Source organism: Schistocerca americana, chromosome 8 (genome assembly GCF_021461395.2).
Source record: "Schistocerca americana isolate TAMUIC-IGC-003095 chromosome 8, iqSchAmer2.1, whole genome shotgun sequence".
Taxonomy (NCBI): domain Eukaryota; kingdom Metazoa; phylum Arthropoda; class Insecta; order Orthoptera; family Acrididae; genus Schistocerca; species Schistocerca americana.
This window is the reverse complement of record NC_060126.1, coordinates 196,449,814-196,465,486: the sequence shown is the minus strand read 5'-3', so window position 1 is coordinate 196,465,486 and position 15,673 is coordinate 196,449,814. Positions and strand designations below refer to the sequence as shown.

General features: G+C 36.5%; 1 protein-coding gene across 2 annotated transcripts in view; it reads right to left on the bottom strand.

Annotated features, from left to right (window-relative positions):
- The window catches only part of LOC124545435 (39S ribosomal protein L44, mitochondrial), a 55,418-nt gene that overhangs the window by 39,570 nt on the left and 175 nt on the right, over window positions 1–15,673 (bottom strand). Inside the window, exons 1-2 of one of the 2 annotated variants that reach the window (XM_047124354.1) lie at window positions 15,502–15,644; window positions 740–845 (exon numbers count right to left, since the gene is read on the bottom strand). In XM_047124354.1, coding sequence (XP_046980310.1) covers window positions 740–845; window positions 15,502–15,535 — 140 coding nt within the window. In that variant the 5' untranslated portion in view covers window positions 15,536–15,644. Of the gene's footprint in view, window positions 1–739; window positions 846–15,501; window positions 15,645–15,673 lie in introns of those variants that run through there. The other variant, XM_047124353.1, reaches the window with a different exon arrangement.

Genomic DNA, 15,673 nt, shown 5'->3' with positions numbered 1-15,673 from the left:
ATATGCAAAAGCATAAACACAGACAAATTGAAAGGATGAAGTCCAGAATTGGCTGAAAAGAAATGCTTGTTGTGATACATGAAATGTATCTATTTTCTTAATTAAAGATTTACTTCCATGCATCTGACATGAATGAAAAATAAATAAAAATATTTTAAAAACCATCCCTTATTTAGTATATTGCCAATTTTGGGCTGCAATTGTTTTTATTGGTGTTTGTACCTTTGGTGTAAATTCTGATTATGAAACCATATAATAGGGACAATCTTTTACAACAGACTAACATTTGATGTTAAGATGGCTAATGTAAATACTTTAAAGAATAAACTGAAGCTCTTATTAATACCGAAATGCTGTTAGTCAACAGAATACTTCAAACTGTAATGTCTCACTGTAAAACTGGCAGTTCATATAACCATAAGCTTGTTTTTGTAATAGAAAACTGACAATTTATGGTCTACACTTTTCATACTAATACATACAGTTATCTGTTATTAGTAAGAGAAGTATAATTAGTACAACTTAGTATCTCAGTATAACTAAAGCTATGACACTGCCTCAAAACTGGCAGCTATATGGACAGCAAATAAATAAATATGTATCTGTAGGCCTACTCATTGAGTGAAGCCCCATTTTTTTGCACATATAAGCACAGCTACTTTATTTCTTGCCCCCTCTCCACACGTGTGTGTGTGGGGTTGGGGGGAGGGGTTTAGTGTGCATAAAACTGAAAACTTACCATTCCAAAAAGGAGGATCGCTTTTGTATTGGTTCTGGACCAAGTCTGTCTTTCCTCTTTTTCAATTCCCGCAAGGTAGGTGCCACCCAACGCTTCACTGATCTCTCTAGTGGAAAAAGCAAAAGAAAAAAAAAATCATATATGTAGGCATTCATTTGGTTTGTGAAATGCACTGCACCCAGAAAATTTGTTGACTAGAACATTAACTTCAGCTTTTCTTGCTTACTTTTCAAAACTATTTAGCACAAAAAAAAAAAAGAGTAACTGCAAAGGAAGAACAACATACCTTCAACAAAGCTGCGAACATACCCTTTACATTTCACAGCATTGTGTTATTTAAACCAATCTTCAGTTTGTTCATTGCTTTGCTTCAATTCAACAATATAGACAAAAAAGGAAACATTATTCAAATATAAATACTGAGTGTTGGGAAATATACAGTTCTTTCCCAAACCCACTGATCAGGAAAATAGAAACACTCAGTTCCTTCTCTAAAAATGTGTGTGTTTTTTTTATATAATTTGTGCTGATTTGTGTTCTGGTAAGCCATAATTCTGACTCATTTAATGGAAAAATGAATATTCTACAGATAGGAGAACTACATAGAAACTATCACCATGTTGCAAAAAAGCTTTGACACTACTTACTAATGCCACCCTCAAGTCATGAAATATGAGGGTTGCCCAGTAAGTTGCCCTATTTTATTTCTCCACAAAATAAACTGTGCCTGTGACTCAAGAGGGCTGGCAAATTTGACTGGTACATGTTGAAATGCTCACACCAGCTTAGATGCAAGCCACACTATCTTGCCGTATGCTGCCAGTTACCACTACAAGTATGTCCACTTGTGACCTGTGCTCTGTTATTCAATTTTTCACAGTGAATCAACTACCCACTGTCAACACCCATCACGAGTTAACCTCTGTGTATGGTGAAGGCTGTACAAACATTCAAATGGTTCAGTGTTACTGTCCACAGTTTGTGGAAGGGCACAAAGATGTGCTTTCTGAACAGTGCACAGGGAGGAAGATGGCAGATTATGGCAACATGCATTGGTGCCATTACTGCAATTTTCAATGTTCTCGAGGAAGACTGTCGCATTGCTGCTGATAATGTCCAAATGTGGCTGCCTCCTGGGGCTGCAATTAAACACTCACACATCACAAAGATCCTGACAGACCATCTTCACAACCACAAAGTCTGTGCACGACAGGTGCAATGTTTGCTAAGTGATGTCCATCAGCAGCAACAGGTGGATTCGGCCAGAATGTGTGTGTCAGGAAATGCATTAGGGACAGGGAGATCTGCTCTTCAAATGGCTTGTGACTGAGGATGAGATCTGTGTCCATCATTGACTTCTGTGAGAAAATATCACAGTGTGATGTGGAAAAAACTTGGGGAAAGTGCCCCCAAAAAGACAGAGATCACAAATTTAACAGGAAAAGTTATGGCAACTATCTTTTGGGACTGTTAGTGGGTTTTGATCATTTAGTACTTGCCTCGTAGCACCATAATGAATGAAAATAAGTACAGTGATGTTTTGAGGAATCTGCGAGCTGCTGTCAAAATAAAATGACCTGGACTTACGTGTTGGAAAGTTCTCTTCCTTCATAACAAAGCTTGACTTCATACAGCACACATAACCCAGTCGGAGTTTGGAAAATTCAACTGGGTAGTTTTCCTGCATCTTCCATATTCACCAGATTTTGCCAAATGATTTTCTCATGTCCCCCCCCCCCCCCCCCCCCAGCTCATGGGTCATCTTGGAGGCAAGCACTCCAACACCGATGATGAAGTCACAACAACAGAGAAAAGCTGTTCACGAGCACAGGACCTGACCTGGTGCAACACTGGCTTGGAAAAACTTTTTGTCACACATCATGTGGTACAATTTGACTGTCTAGTGTTGCCACTACCTGCTGCTCAACCACTTTACAGGTGGTTCTGAGCAGACAGAAAAAAAAGGCAAAAATGTCAGGACTGCACAGTTGGCCTGACAGATAAACCCAGGAATACCTGAACAACTTGGTATGAGTGGAAAAGAGCTTATTCTGACAGAGTGAAAGCAAAATGGTTGCCAATGAAACGTTAGCAGGCAACTGTCTCTTTTTAGATTAGCAGAAGAACTCTTCTCTTCATATGTACAATCAAGGAAAGAGCCTACTCATACATTCACTGTGACCACTGAAATATGTAAGGAACCAGTACGGAAGACCTGCCACATAAGAGGATGCAAAAGTTCAAACAAAATTTAAAAAAAATTATGTGTGCAGTGCAGGAAAATTGGATGTGGTCCATGAGTTGGAAGTGCTCAGTATGTCTATGCACAGCATTTTGACAAAGATGGTGGCTTTAATTGAAAACATGTAACAGGAAAAAAATGTTATTTTCACATAACTGCCACAGTGATTTATGCTCAATTTTCTTTATATTTCCTAATTAATATATGTTTATGGCCTGTTTGGAGCTTTGATTGAGAACAAGTCATAGAGATAAAAACATTATTTTATTTGCATTTGGAAGTTTAGTTTCAATTAATACTGTATTTACAATGTATTCTTCATATTGATCCTTCTTTCTTTAGTTTAATGTAGTTTCTACAGAAAAATTTAAGCTTATCACATTGGTAGTGCAAGCATAATACACAAGTGACATTTAAAGACTCAGCACTGAATTAACTTAACAAATAACACAAGAGAAGAGAGAAAGAAAGAAAAACAGAGAGAGAGAGAGAGAGAGAGAGAGAGAGAGAGAGAGAGAGAGATGTCACCCGTCAAAATGACCGATAGTGGTCTTCCAAGTAGTTTGCTACTGTTGGTCCTCCCACTGTTAATGGTCCAACCTGATGTGCAATTGGCTATTAACACACCTTTTTCCCCAGAAATGGTAGTTATTAAGTCTATCTGGGGAAAATTATCTAGGGTTTTTTCTTTTTTTTTTTTTAATGGCAAAATGACAACTGAACTAGTGGAACATATATATGTGATGGGATTTTGTCAGAGTTTCATAATGATTGGGTAGATTTGAGTTTTGTGTTAACTTTTGGTGTCAGTTTAGATTACATGTATATTGTCAGAGTTAATTTACATTACTTGTCTAATATTGTTGTAAGACTAAGCATAAGGGTCATTCCATATCAAATCAACGCAAAAAGATTTGACACTCATTGTCTCATATTTTGATTTGTTTGTTTTACGAATGTAATTAAGGAAGCACAATATTTCCGCTCTACCTCAACCCATTTAGATTTTACAACCTCTTAAAGTTTTTGGAATTTAACAGATATTGGATGTCATGCAAAAGAAATACGGGGTGTTCAAATATATAAAATAATTTATTTCTTCCTTGTTTACCAATGAATACTGATAAAATTTTATTTTTGTGTGAATTATTATGTAAAGAGATCAGAAAAGTGCAAGTTAAAACAGCATGAGACTTCAAATGGGCACAAAAAAAATCTTTAATTGCAGTAGTCAATTTTTTTTAAAAACCGAATATGGAGAACCACAATAAGAGCACTACCATTAAAAGTGAAAAGGATAATCAAGTAACACTTTTTTATTGTTGTTCTAAAAGATACACTCTATCAAATGAGACAATAAAATTAAAGGATTTTTTACTCCTTTGTTGTTTCTTGCTTCAAAGACGAAAATAATTAACAAAATTCACATGCTTACTTCTAAGTGTTTGCATTTCCTTTTATTTAACAATATCCACTTGGCTTTAAAAACCCGAAAAGTGAAAGCAATGTGTAATAAAAACAAGAATGAATATCATGTTTAGCGTGCATGCATGAAATCTATCTATGTAATATTTTGAACTTTCTGCGTGAGTTTTGGAATCAATAATGTTGCAGCTTTGCAGAAGTGCATAGCATAATATCACTGTTTTATTATTTCTGCAAACTGCTGAGTAACAATCTTTTATACTGTGTACAGGTACGTATAGCTCAACTAGCAAGTAATTCTTCAGTTTTAGGCAGAAGGAAAATGATGTTAGCCAAATTTTCTCATCTAGATATTAAAACAATGTGAAAGTAGATGCCAAATACATATTCCAACTGACAACTGAGCTCAGTCTAACTAATATTGTGGACAACAGTTTTATTTTGTTGTGTAATAGAGAAATGCGTTGTCAGGGAAGTTACTGCGAGCGATTATTCTATTGCACTTAGATGTGTTACAGCCATTTAATATTTGTTCTTAACCCATATTATTTTACAATGCATCTTAAATTTACACCATTAAAAATATTTTTAATAATCTGCAATTTTTCCATCCCCTGCAACGTGGAAACCATCACTCCTCAAGAAAAAGAGAACTGAACCTTTTTGCAGGAAATTTAATGTAAATTAACTCTGTACTGGTAAACATTTTCACTAGATGCCACATTTTTGAGAAATTCAAGAAAACATAAAAAAGTGACCTTCACATGGCTCCACCCCCACACTCACATCCCACAGGTCAGGATTTTTCATTACATTCTTCATGATACTGCCCCTTACCACTGTAAAAAAATGCAAAACTATACCAGTTTTTTCTCAGGTGACAAGAAGAAAAGGTGGGACGTGTATACAGAGGGACCATACAAGCGAAGTGAACTTTACAACAGTATTATAAAAAGGGAAGAGGACATAGATGAAGATAAGAGATATGAGACCCTGTGACTTATCTTAGAAGATAGATTAAGAAACGGCAAAACTATGTTCATAGCTTTTGTAGATTTGGAGAAAACATTTGACAATGTCAACTGCAATACACCCTTCGAAATTCTGAAGGCAGCAGAGGTAAAACACAGGGAGTGAAGGATTGTATATGACTGGTACAAAAAGCTTCGTAGTTTCACACCTTTACTTGGAACAAGAGGACAGTAACAACACGTCATGCCCGCAAATGAGGGCATTATTGTTGATGCTGCAAAACATAGGCCACACATCAGCAATTGGCACTTAGGTCATCAGCTGCAGGTCCCTTACAACACTGTGATGCCTGTGTGGGCAAAAGCCACCTATAGCGGATTCACGAATTGGTTCCTCCAGATTTTCCTGTAAGACGTGTTTTGTCAATGGTTTATCCAACAATGTGGCATGAGGCTTGCTTTTACAGCAGTGATGTTAGGGATGGGTGTGACAACATTCACTTGCGATGGCACCCAAACTTTCCATAATCAGCATGAGTGGACAGGCATATGTCAATCCACATGCAACTGTAGAAATTACCCATCAACAAAGGTTCACCATCAACATCTGGGCAGGAATTATCAAGGTCCACTTGACAGGACCCTCTATATTTCCATAACATCCGAATGGGCAGAGGTACAGATGGTTCTCATGCAGAAGGCTGCCTCCTGTATTGGAAGATCTTTCACTACAACTCCGGTAACAGATGCACTTCGTGCACAATGGTGCCTCTGTCCATTTTAGTGTTCTTATTCACCAACACTTGATTCATCATTATGCTAATTGTTGCATGGTTAGAGGTGGACCAATTGCTTGGCCCCCATACTCCCCTAACTTAGGGTGGTGAGCACGAAACCAGTATAACTTATTCTTGTAGTAACTCTTATTTCTTTAGTCTGGACTACTTAAGTAAATTATTTCTGCAGTAATATACCCTAAATAACTGTTGGAGAGCTATTTACTTCTTTAGTTGTAACTAAAATAGTAACACCTTTTTACTAAAGTGGTAAGCCATTTCTGCACACCACAGGCTCCTGGTTTTCATTTCTTCTTGCAAACTATTGATAGTTGGCAGACATTATTGCAACACCTGTTGAAAGTAATATTGTGTTGTAATTAATGTTAGAAAGGATTATTAAAATTCAAAAAAGCTGAATAATATTGTATTAATGATAATATTTGTGTATCATGAAAAAGGAACATGCTATTAATGGATAAATCTATTGTTCAGTCCTTACCTTCCCTATCTACAGTCACCACTGTCCATTATTGGTGAGTGACACATGCTAATTTAAGCAGCAACTGATAAAATATTTTTACAATGTGATACGTGAGATAACAGGAACATGGAAGGAAGCAAGGATAATTTAAGTGTTAAGAAACATTAAAAAACATACCAGACAATTAAAAAAAAGAGTGGTTTGCTGAAATAAGAAAAAGTCCATAACTACTACTAAATCTCAAGCATGATCTCAAATTCCTAAAAAGGAAAAAGGATGTCCATTTTTTTTTATTTTCAGCTCCTTGTACTGGTCATGTTTGCAGTTAAAATTTTGGGATGTGAGGTCAGCCAGTCACGCAAAACATTGTTTTTCTCAGTACCCAAACATGTTTTGGCACCACTGTGCCATCATCAGTGGGTTTTTGTTTTTATTTATTCTGCAATGTGAACATTTTGTTAAATGATTATAAAATTAAGTGCATTTTTAGTTAAAACAACAGATCTTCACACACACACACACACACACACGCACACACACACACACACACACACACAAAGATAAAACGCAAATAAAATTCAAATTTGGTGACGAACTCTCTGGTGACCAAATGAACACTGACTGGACTGGGACACATAACAAACCACAATCACATTGTGTTCTGGTGTAGAGAAAAGTGTTTTACTACATTATTTGTGGAAAATACTTGTTATAGTTACGTATGCATCACAACATCTCAGCATGATGCGAAGAATGGAAGTGTTTGCCACATGAAAACATAAGTAAATATGACAATAGGCGTGAAAACATCGCAAAAGACTAAATTACATTCTAGAAGACAGGTTAACTCCCAGCAAAAAACTTTCTCACCAACGTCGTTTGGTTGCAGATGACAAGCTACCTGTAATAATTAACACAAAAGTGATCCAGAAAATTCATGCTCACCAAATGTAAAGGTATTTACAAAAAGAAACGATCTGTTGTTTGAACTAAAGCTGCACATAATTTTATAATCATTTAACAAAAATGTTCACATTGCAGAATAAATAAAAACAAAAACCCACTGATATGGCACAGTGGCGCTGAAACATGTTTGGGTACTGAGAAAAACGGTGTTTTGCATAACTGGCGGACCTCACATCTGGAAAAGGGATGCTTGGGAAAAAAGAGCAACTTAAAGTAATTTGAAAGAACATGAAAGCAAAGCGACAAAAATGAAAGCTAAATTTTATCAAGAACAGTTTCATACTGGCAATGGAGTATCTGAGGCTAAAATACATGATAGGAGCCAAATAGTTGCTGATATGTTCCCCAAGTTTTCAAAGGAATAACTGGAGTTTAATGACAATGACACAACTGAAGACAATGTGGTCCTTTCAAGTAACATCAACGATGATAACTACTCTGAAGATGGCAACAAACCTGATAAAGATGAAACTTTATCCCACAGTCATGAACCCTTGCTTGCATTCAATAGTTAGAGCTTATCAGAAGATGCACCCATCTAAAAAGGCAGAGAACATGTGGTTGTAGGTAAAAACAGGGAGTTCTTGGAAAAAGCAGATGAGATTACTCATTTAAAATGTGTTTAATACAAGAGAAATACAATGCGAAAAGGTTGTTAATTGAAAGACAAAGGGAAATTATGGAAGAAGAGCTTAACCTTAAAACTGAAGTTATGAATGAGTTCAAGAAGGAAATGGAGCAAACTTCATGTTCCGGTTCTTTAGGCATTTTGCTAGAGAAATTTAGGTTTTTGTAAATTAATGTATATTTTATATGTATATTTTACTCTATATTAGACGGTAGTATCTGTTCCCAAAGTACATAAACACCTGTTTGCAGCTAGGGTGTCCATTTAATTATCATCTCTTATATTTTACTCGCTTTTTTTTTCAATTGTTAATATGTTATTGTTTTTCACATGACATAATATTTGTGTTTACTATTTCAGGATCAGTACATTTAATTTTTCTAATTACTACATTCTAATATTTATTTGTATTAGCAAAATTATAAAAGCAGACATCTAGTTTTTCTTAGGAATAATGCAGACTTTTTTATTGTGTAACTTTGCACACTGAGGTAATAAGCAGAACGAAAATGTTAATCGACAAATTGAAAAAATGAAAGAAAGAGTGAAATTTAACTATAAAATGTCCGTAAATAAAATGTGTCACATTTCACTTCAGTAGTGACAATCCAGTGCCTTATTTATTCATTTAAGAAGGAAAATTCTTTACACCAACTTGTTATTTTACTAGAAAATTAGGTAAATTCTATTACAAAGTTGTGCAGGACTGCAGCAGCCACAATAACATTTCCACACTTGTTTCATTAATGTCACACTGTTATAGTGAGAAGTTGGAAACAGTTCTTCCACACACTGAATGTACACACTATTACACATCTGGTAGCAACATGGAGTCTGTTGTAGCGTGTTACGGCTCCTGTGTAGGGGTCAAAACACAGGAGTCATAAGATGGTTGGAGAGAGAATTTCCACTATCTCTAACAAGTAACCCATTATATTTGCAATTTTCAAATTCTGTGGCAGCTCTAGTATTGTCCCAAAGACATGCATCATGTGTGGAACCCAATCAATGGTTCACCATGTTCAAAATCTTTATACTGGCATCACAGATGATTTATTTATTGATAGAAAAGAAAATCTTGCAATATCTATACGCATTGAAGTGCCAAAGAATCTGGTATAGGCATGCATATTCAAATAGAGACATGAAAACAGGCAGAATATGGTGCTGCGGTCGATAACGCCTATATAAGACAACAAGTGTCTGGTGCAGTTCTTAGATTGGTTACTGCTGCTAAATTGGCAGGTTATTAAGGTTTAAGTAAGTCTGAATGTGGTGTTATAATGAGTGCATGAGTGATGAAACACAGCATCTCTGAGGCAGTGATGAAGTGGAGATTTTCCCATAGGCCTACAACAATTTCACAAGTTACTGTGAATATCAGGAATCTGATAAAACATCAAATCTACAACACTGCTGCAGCCGGAAAAAGACCGTGCAAGAACGGGACCAACAACAACTGAAGAAAATCGTTCAATGTGACAAAAGTCCAACTCTTCCACAAATAGTTGCAGATTTCAATGCTGGGCAATCAAAAAGTGTCAGCGTGTGAAACATTCAATGAAACATCATCGATACAGGCTTTTGCAGCCGAATGCCCACTCATGTACCCTTGATGACTGCATGACACAAAGCTTTACAACTTGCCTGGGTCCGGCAACATCGACATTGGACTACCGATCACTGGAAACATGTTGACTGGTTGGACAAGTCTCATATCAAATTGTATCGAACAGATGGAAACAACCTCATGAATCCATGAACCCTGCATGTCAGCAGGGGACTGTTCAAGCTGGTAGAGGCTCTGTAATGGTGTGGGGGGTCTGCAGTTGGAGTGATATGGGACCCCTGATATGTCTAGATACAACTCTGACAGGTGATGCGTATGTATGCATCCTGCCTGATCACTTGCATCTATTCACGTCCATTGTGCAATCCGATGAACTTGGACAATCCCAGCAGGACAATGCGGCACCCCACATGTCTAGAATTGCCGCACAATGGTTTCGGGAACACTCTTCCGACTTTAAACACTTCTGCTGGTCAGCAAACTCTCCAGACATGAACATTATTGAACATATCTGGGATGCCCTGCAACATGCCGTTCAGAAGAGATCTCCACCCCCTCATACACTTACAGATTTATGGACAGCCCTGTAGGATCCATGGTTTCAATTCCCTCCAGTACTACTGAAGATATTAGTCGAGTCCAAGCCGCGTTATGTTGCGGCACTTCTGCATGTTTGCAGCGGCCCTATAGGATATTAGGCAGGTGTACCAGTTTCTTTGGCTCTTCAGTGTATTCCTGGTTGTGTTCCAGAAGGATGAAGGATAAGTACACAATCTATGGCTCCTATGACTATGGGGAATCTCACAATTCCATAGAATTCCCTTTTGTTCCTTGATATATTATTTTGGTTCTGTGGCATGGACACAAAGTGGCTTTAAGGCAATTAAATGGTTAATCACACTGTTAAAAGATCTTTCAGCAGTAGTACAATGGGTGTTAATCAGATCCCATGCTACGAATTTGATAAGTACCAGTGGGAATGATCCACAGTGCACAAAGAAGTTTCAGCCTTGGAAACAGAACACTTCCTGTCATTACTATGCTGCAGTAACAGCTCCAGCATACTAAACTGTAACTCAAAAGATTCCTTATGTAACGCAAACAGCTGTTTCAAACCACTGTCATTCTACATTACAAATGGGTCTCTTTTCTCCATTACAACCCTAATTCTTGGCATGTCAACCTCTTCCTCCATCTCCATATATTATTTGCTGTCTAGGTATTCCATAGAATTTTATATTCAACATGCAGAAATTGAAGAATGCACCTTATTCTCTAACTTCACTTCTACTACTGCTTGGGGGTAAATTTTGGCCTTATTTCCTCCTCAAGTTACTAATGTGGCAGCACAGTCTTTGATGGTGCTCATGTTTGTACCTTACTGTGATGACATGAAGACTGCATACTCGCAGACAGTGGGCATTTTGAACACATCTCATGCGGTAGTAAACTGGGTGCATCATTGTAAAAAATCATCTGGTGTTTCTCACGAACTAGGTAACCGACTTCCATATCTCCTACATGTGCTGAACCTCACTCTGAAATATTGCTGTGTATTATTAGAACATCTTGTACATGAGTGCATACAGAGTTACAACAGCACATAGGTTGGTAAGAAGCGATTATGTACAGAGGGGTACAATGAATATATCACACAAGGAAGCTCAGAAACCACGTATGGATTCAGAATACAACAGGAGTATATTACTTCAGAATATTTAGAGGAGAAGAAGAAGGTAGAGTTGTAGGTAGTATTAAACAGGACACTGTACCCTAATTTACATATATGTGTGGTGTGGTGAATAGGATAGCGGACCTACAGAAAAAGGATGACCTATGCCTAAATGGGAATAACGGAAAAATTGTGCATATAGGGACATCACTGCTGCAGAAAGTTAAATTGTTGTCTGGGAGCATTTTTCTCAAGAAAAAAGGAGCATTTTGACAGTAGCTACAGAAGCCGGATACTGTTGGTTTCGAGGTATCCTCCAAAGTAGCAAAATAAATGAACATACCAACTTTGATGATTTAGTCTGTATGCTAAGTCAATAACTGAATAACAAAGATACAAGCATCTGAATAACAAAGATACAAGCATCCAGATGTTGTATGCTAGTCTACATGCATGGAACAATAAGTAATTAATAATAGAATGACCAACAACAAAAGGTTGTTAACTGTTCAAAACACTTAACTCCTTCAGTTTGGTAGCAGTCACATAAACAATAAATGCATTACTTACCTCCAAAAGCTCTAATGCATCTCACAAGTGTCTGACGAGGAAACTAGCCTACTAACAAGGGATATTTCGTTGCCTACACTGACTTAAGTAGGTTAATATGTAAATATAGCTTTGTATGTTTTGTATACTCTTCTTAGGAGCAGTAGTGATCTGGTTCTTAAAACTTTTGTACTAAGGGAACTTCTACACTTTTTGAGATAAGCAGCATGGGTGCATTTATAGGAATTTTTAAGGAAGGTTATTTGGATTTAGTGTATGTGGTAAAGCTCTGTACCACCAAAGGTGTAACATGCACCCAAGCAGCAACGGTGCTTTATTCAAAGTGCCTTAAAAGGATAATTAAGAGTTGATCCACACATGACATTATACTTATAATAACTAGAGTCCAGAACTTGTCCTAAACAAATAAAGAAGTGATAACTATGTCATCGGTCTTCTCTATGGTTACAACATACATATCCGTACGAGACTGAAACGAGAAGAAACCCAAACAGGGCGCCATGAGCAGCTATGTACGCAGGTACATAATAATAATAATAATAATAATAATGATTACGTAGTAGTGCCACCTGACATTTTTATAGGTTATGTACAATACATATTTATAGCTACTTAGGTTCATGTCCCATGGATTACTTTGCACAATAAATCTAATAATGTCGAACCAGTCATTTTACATTACAAATTAATTTGTAAATGTGGCCACATGCTGAACATTTTTTCTTAATGTATACAGGTGTAAGTTAGTAATTCCTATTCACCACTTTTTACACACTACAACAACAGAAATTCTTCTACTGAATATGACGAGTTGTCAAGGAAACACTTTTTCAGTTTGTTTTCAGGCCTTACCTTTCTGTCTGCCAGAAATTTTATTTCACTGGGTCAGTAATCAAAATTTTTTGTAGCATCATTGCGCCTCTTTTTGTGCTAAAGAGAGTTTTAATATGAAATAGTGAATGTCATTTTTCCGGGTCAATTGAAGTGTCTGATTCTACTCCTGCTTTGACCTGTGACATGATGGTGGTGGTGTATGTGATGTCACTATGGTGCAGAGTTTTTAAATTTGTTTTGTTTGTAGATGTCATGTTGCTGTATTTTATCGGGCCCTCTAGTGATGGATTTGAATGTAGTTGTGCAGAAAGAAGCCTAATTTTTTTTACTGCTTTTTATTAGTTATGGATATGACAGTGAAGCTCACAAGTGTATCATTAGGTTCTAACATAGTTGACAATATGATGTCTGACATAGTTTCTGCAGATGCTCGGTCTTATTGCTGAATATGTTGTCACATTTGTGGCAACAACATGAGGTTGACAAGAGTTCCAGTGTCTTGGACCAGGGACATGGGACATATTTTTGTGTGTGTGTGTGTGTGTGTGTGTGTGTGTGTGTGTGTGTGTGTTGGGATGAGGGGAGCACAACCTAGGTGGTATTGCCATAAGCTTTTGTTGGTAAGGAATTTTTGTTTTGGTTTTCTTCTATAGTAGTTTTGTGTTGCATATTTATAATTGGTCAGGTGTGTTTTAATTGCTGTAGTGTATAGGTATTCGGATTTTTGAGTTGTTGAGGTTTTGGTTCCACGTTTTGGAGTTGTAGGATCTGGTTTTTTTGGTATCCTTATATGTAGTTGAGTGATAGAGGTAAAGTTAAATGTCCAATTCCACTTTTTGGTGTTATAGATGTTGTTTTTTTTTTTTTTTTTTTTTTTTTTTTTTTTGTTGAGCTGCATATCTCAAATCTAAAGGAAAATGTAGAATTCCTGTAGTTTTGTTGGTGTAGCAGGAAGTTGTAATTTCCATTTTTTTATAGTATTTGTTTTGGGATGGTGCAGTGTTGTTGTTGCTGTACACTCCCAATTTTCCATGGTTATAGAGTTAGTTTCATTTTATTTTTGGAGTGCAATGTTATTGTCTCATTTTTATTTTTGTCCACATTTGTTGGCATTTGTATGTAGTGATGTCATTATCATTTTGTGTACACTTGAAATAGCAGTTTCCATCATATTGATGGTGTCATTGGTCAAAGCAGAAAGGTGGAAACAGATGCTTCTGTAATGGTATTGTAATTACAAACATAAAAATTCCTCTTGAGCTATAGTGGATTATGTACAACAGACTGCCTGCTGTAAAATTATGCACCAAAATAATCTTTGGTGATATGTTTTTTGTCTAATAGATTTTTTTCTGAATTTATGCAAGAGTTTTAATTTTTATAACAAAAAGTGTATTAAATATGTGAAGCACATTAAATACTGTACATGAAAATGACATCATGCTAAGCTACAGATAAATAAGTTTCCAAAGCCATTATTTCAATTTCAGATTCACTGGGCTCCCCAACAGTAAACAAAGTTGTAGTCTTCTAACATAGCCTATGGTTTGGGCTAGACTAATGATTTGTCAGTCACCATAAACAAGATTTCAGAGCAGAGGGGGACTAACATCACATGGGACATGCAAAGTACACTTTGCATCTCTTTATTCTACATACTGATAATTCCAAATGAAACAACATTGAAATTCCAAAAAAAAAAAAAAAAATTAAGAAAATGACTTCTAGCACCGACTTTACAGATTATCCTAAAAAGCAGTGCATTACATACATTTCAGTACCTCTATGAGATATAGTAAATTCACATTTTCTGACAAACACATTCCCTGACCATGTACAAATTACCAAAATGGCAAAACTTTATAAGACAGGTGTCAAATCAAATCTAGAAAACTACAGATACTCTCATTATCAGGCTCTGGGAGTATCACAAAAAAATAATGTATTACAGGTTACCAAAATTTTTCGACAAAAACAACAACCCTCTGATTACCTAAATTACCATCTAAGATCTACAAAATACCACACAAGTTGTAGCTACTTAGGAAAGACTTTGGAAAGGAATATGAAATTGTGGACCACGAAATACTGTAGGAAAAGTATCAGTGGGTTTTTCAGTTTTCCTAGCTTGCTTAGGCAAATGCTGAGATGGTCCTCCGGACAGGCAACAGCTGACCATCTGTGTCATCCCCATAAGCTCTCTGTCCTATTCTCTTAAAGCATGTTATGTATGATTTGTGTAATTTTTTGCCCAAATATGGACACCTTTTTACCTCGACAAATACTATATAGGCCTAACTGTGATATGATCATTGGATGAAGGAACAAAAATAAATAAATCAGAGGCACTGTATTAAAATGGTTCATCTCCTCTTCACAGCTGGAACGGAAAAATAAAACATGATCTACAGGAAAATACATGGGCATATATCACAATCGAAAAAATATAAAGAGCGTGGCTTCATGATTAAAGGCATTTGCGTTCCATTTCTGGGGCCGGTATTAAAATTTGCGCATGGAGCTCTTCAGATCTATACTTCCCATACTTCTCCAACGTCCCTTCTGCCGAATGCATAGACTGTTCCTTTGAAAAGGCCACAGCTTATTTTTTCTCTCAGACTCACCCAATCTCAATATGTGGTTCGTCTTTAATGACATCGACAAAGCGTTCAACTCATATTTCTTGCTTTAAAGAGGGCGTATCATGTATTACGGTAAAGTCACAAAAAGTGTCTTTACTGCCAATGTCCTGCACCGGAGGTTCTATCTTTTGTTTCTCTCTTATGTTTTATTGTT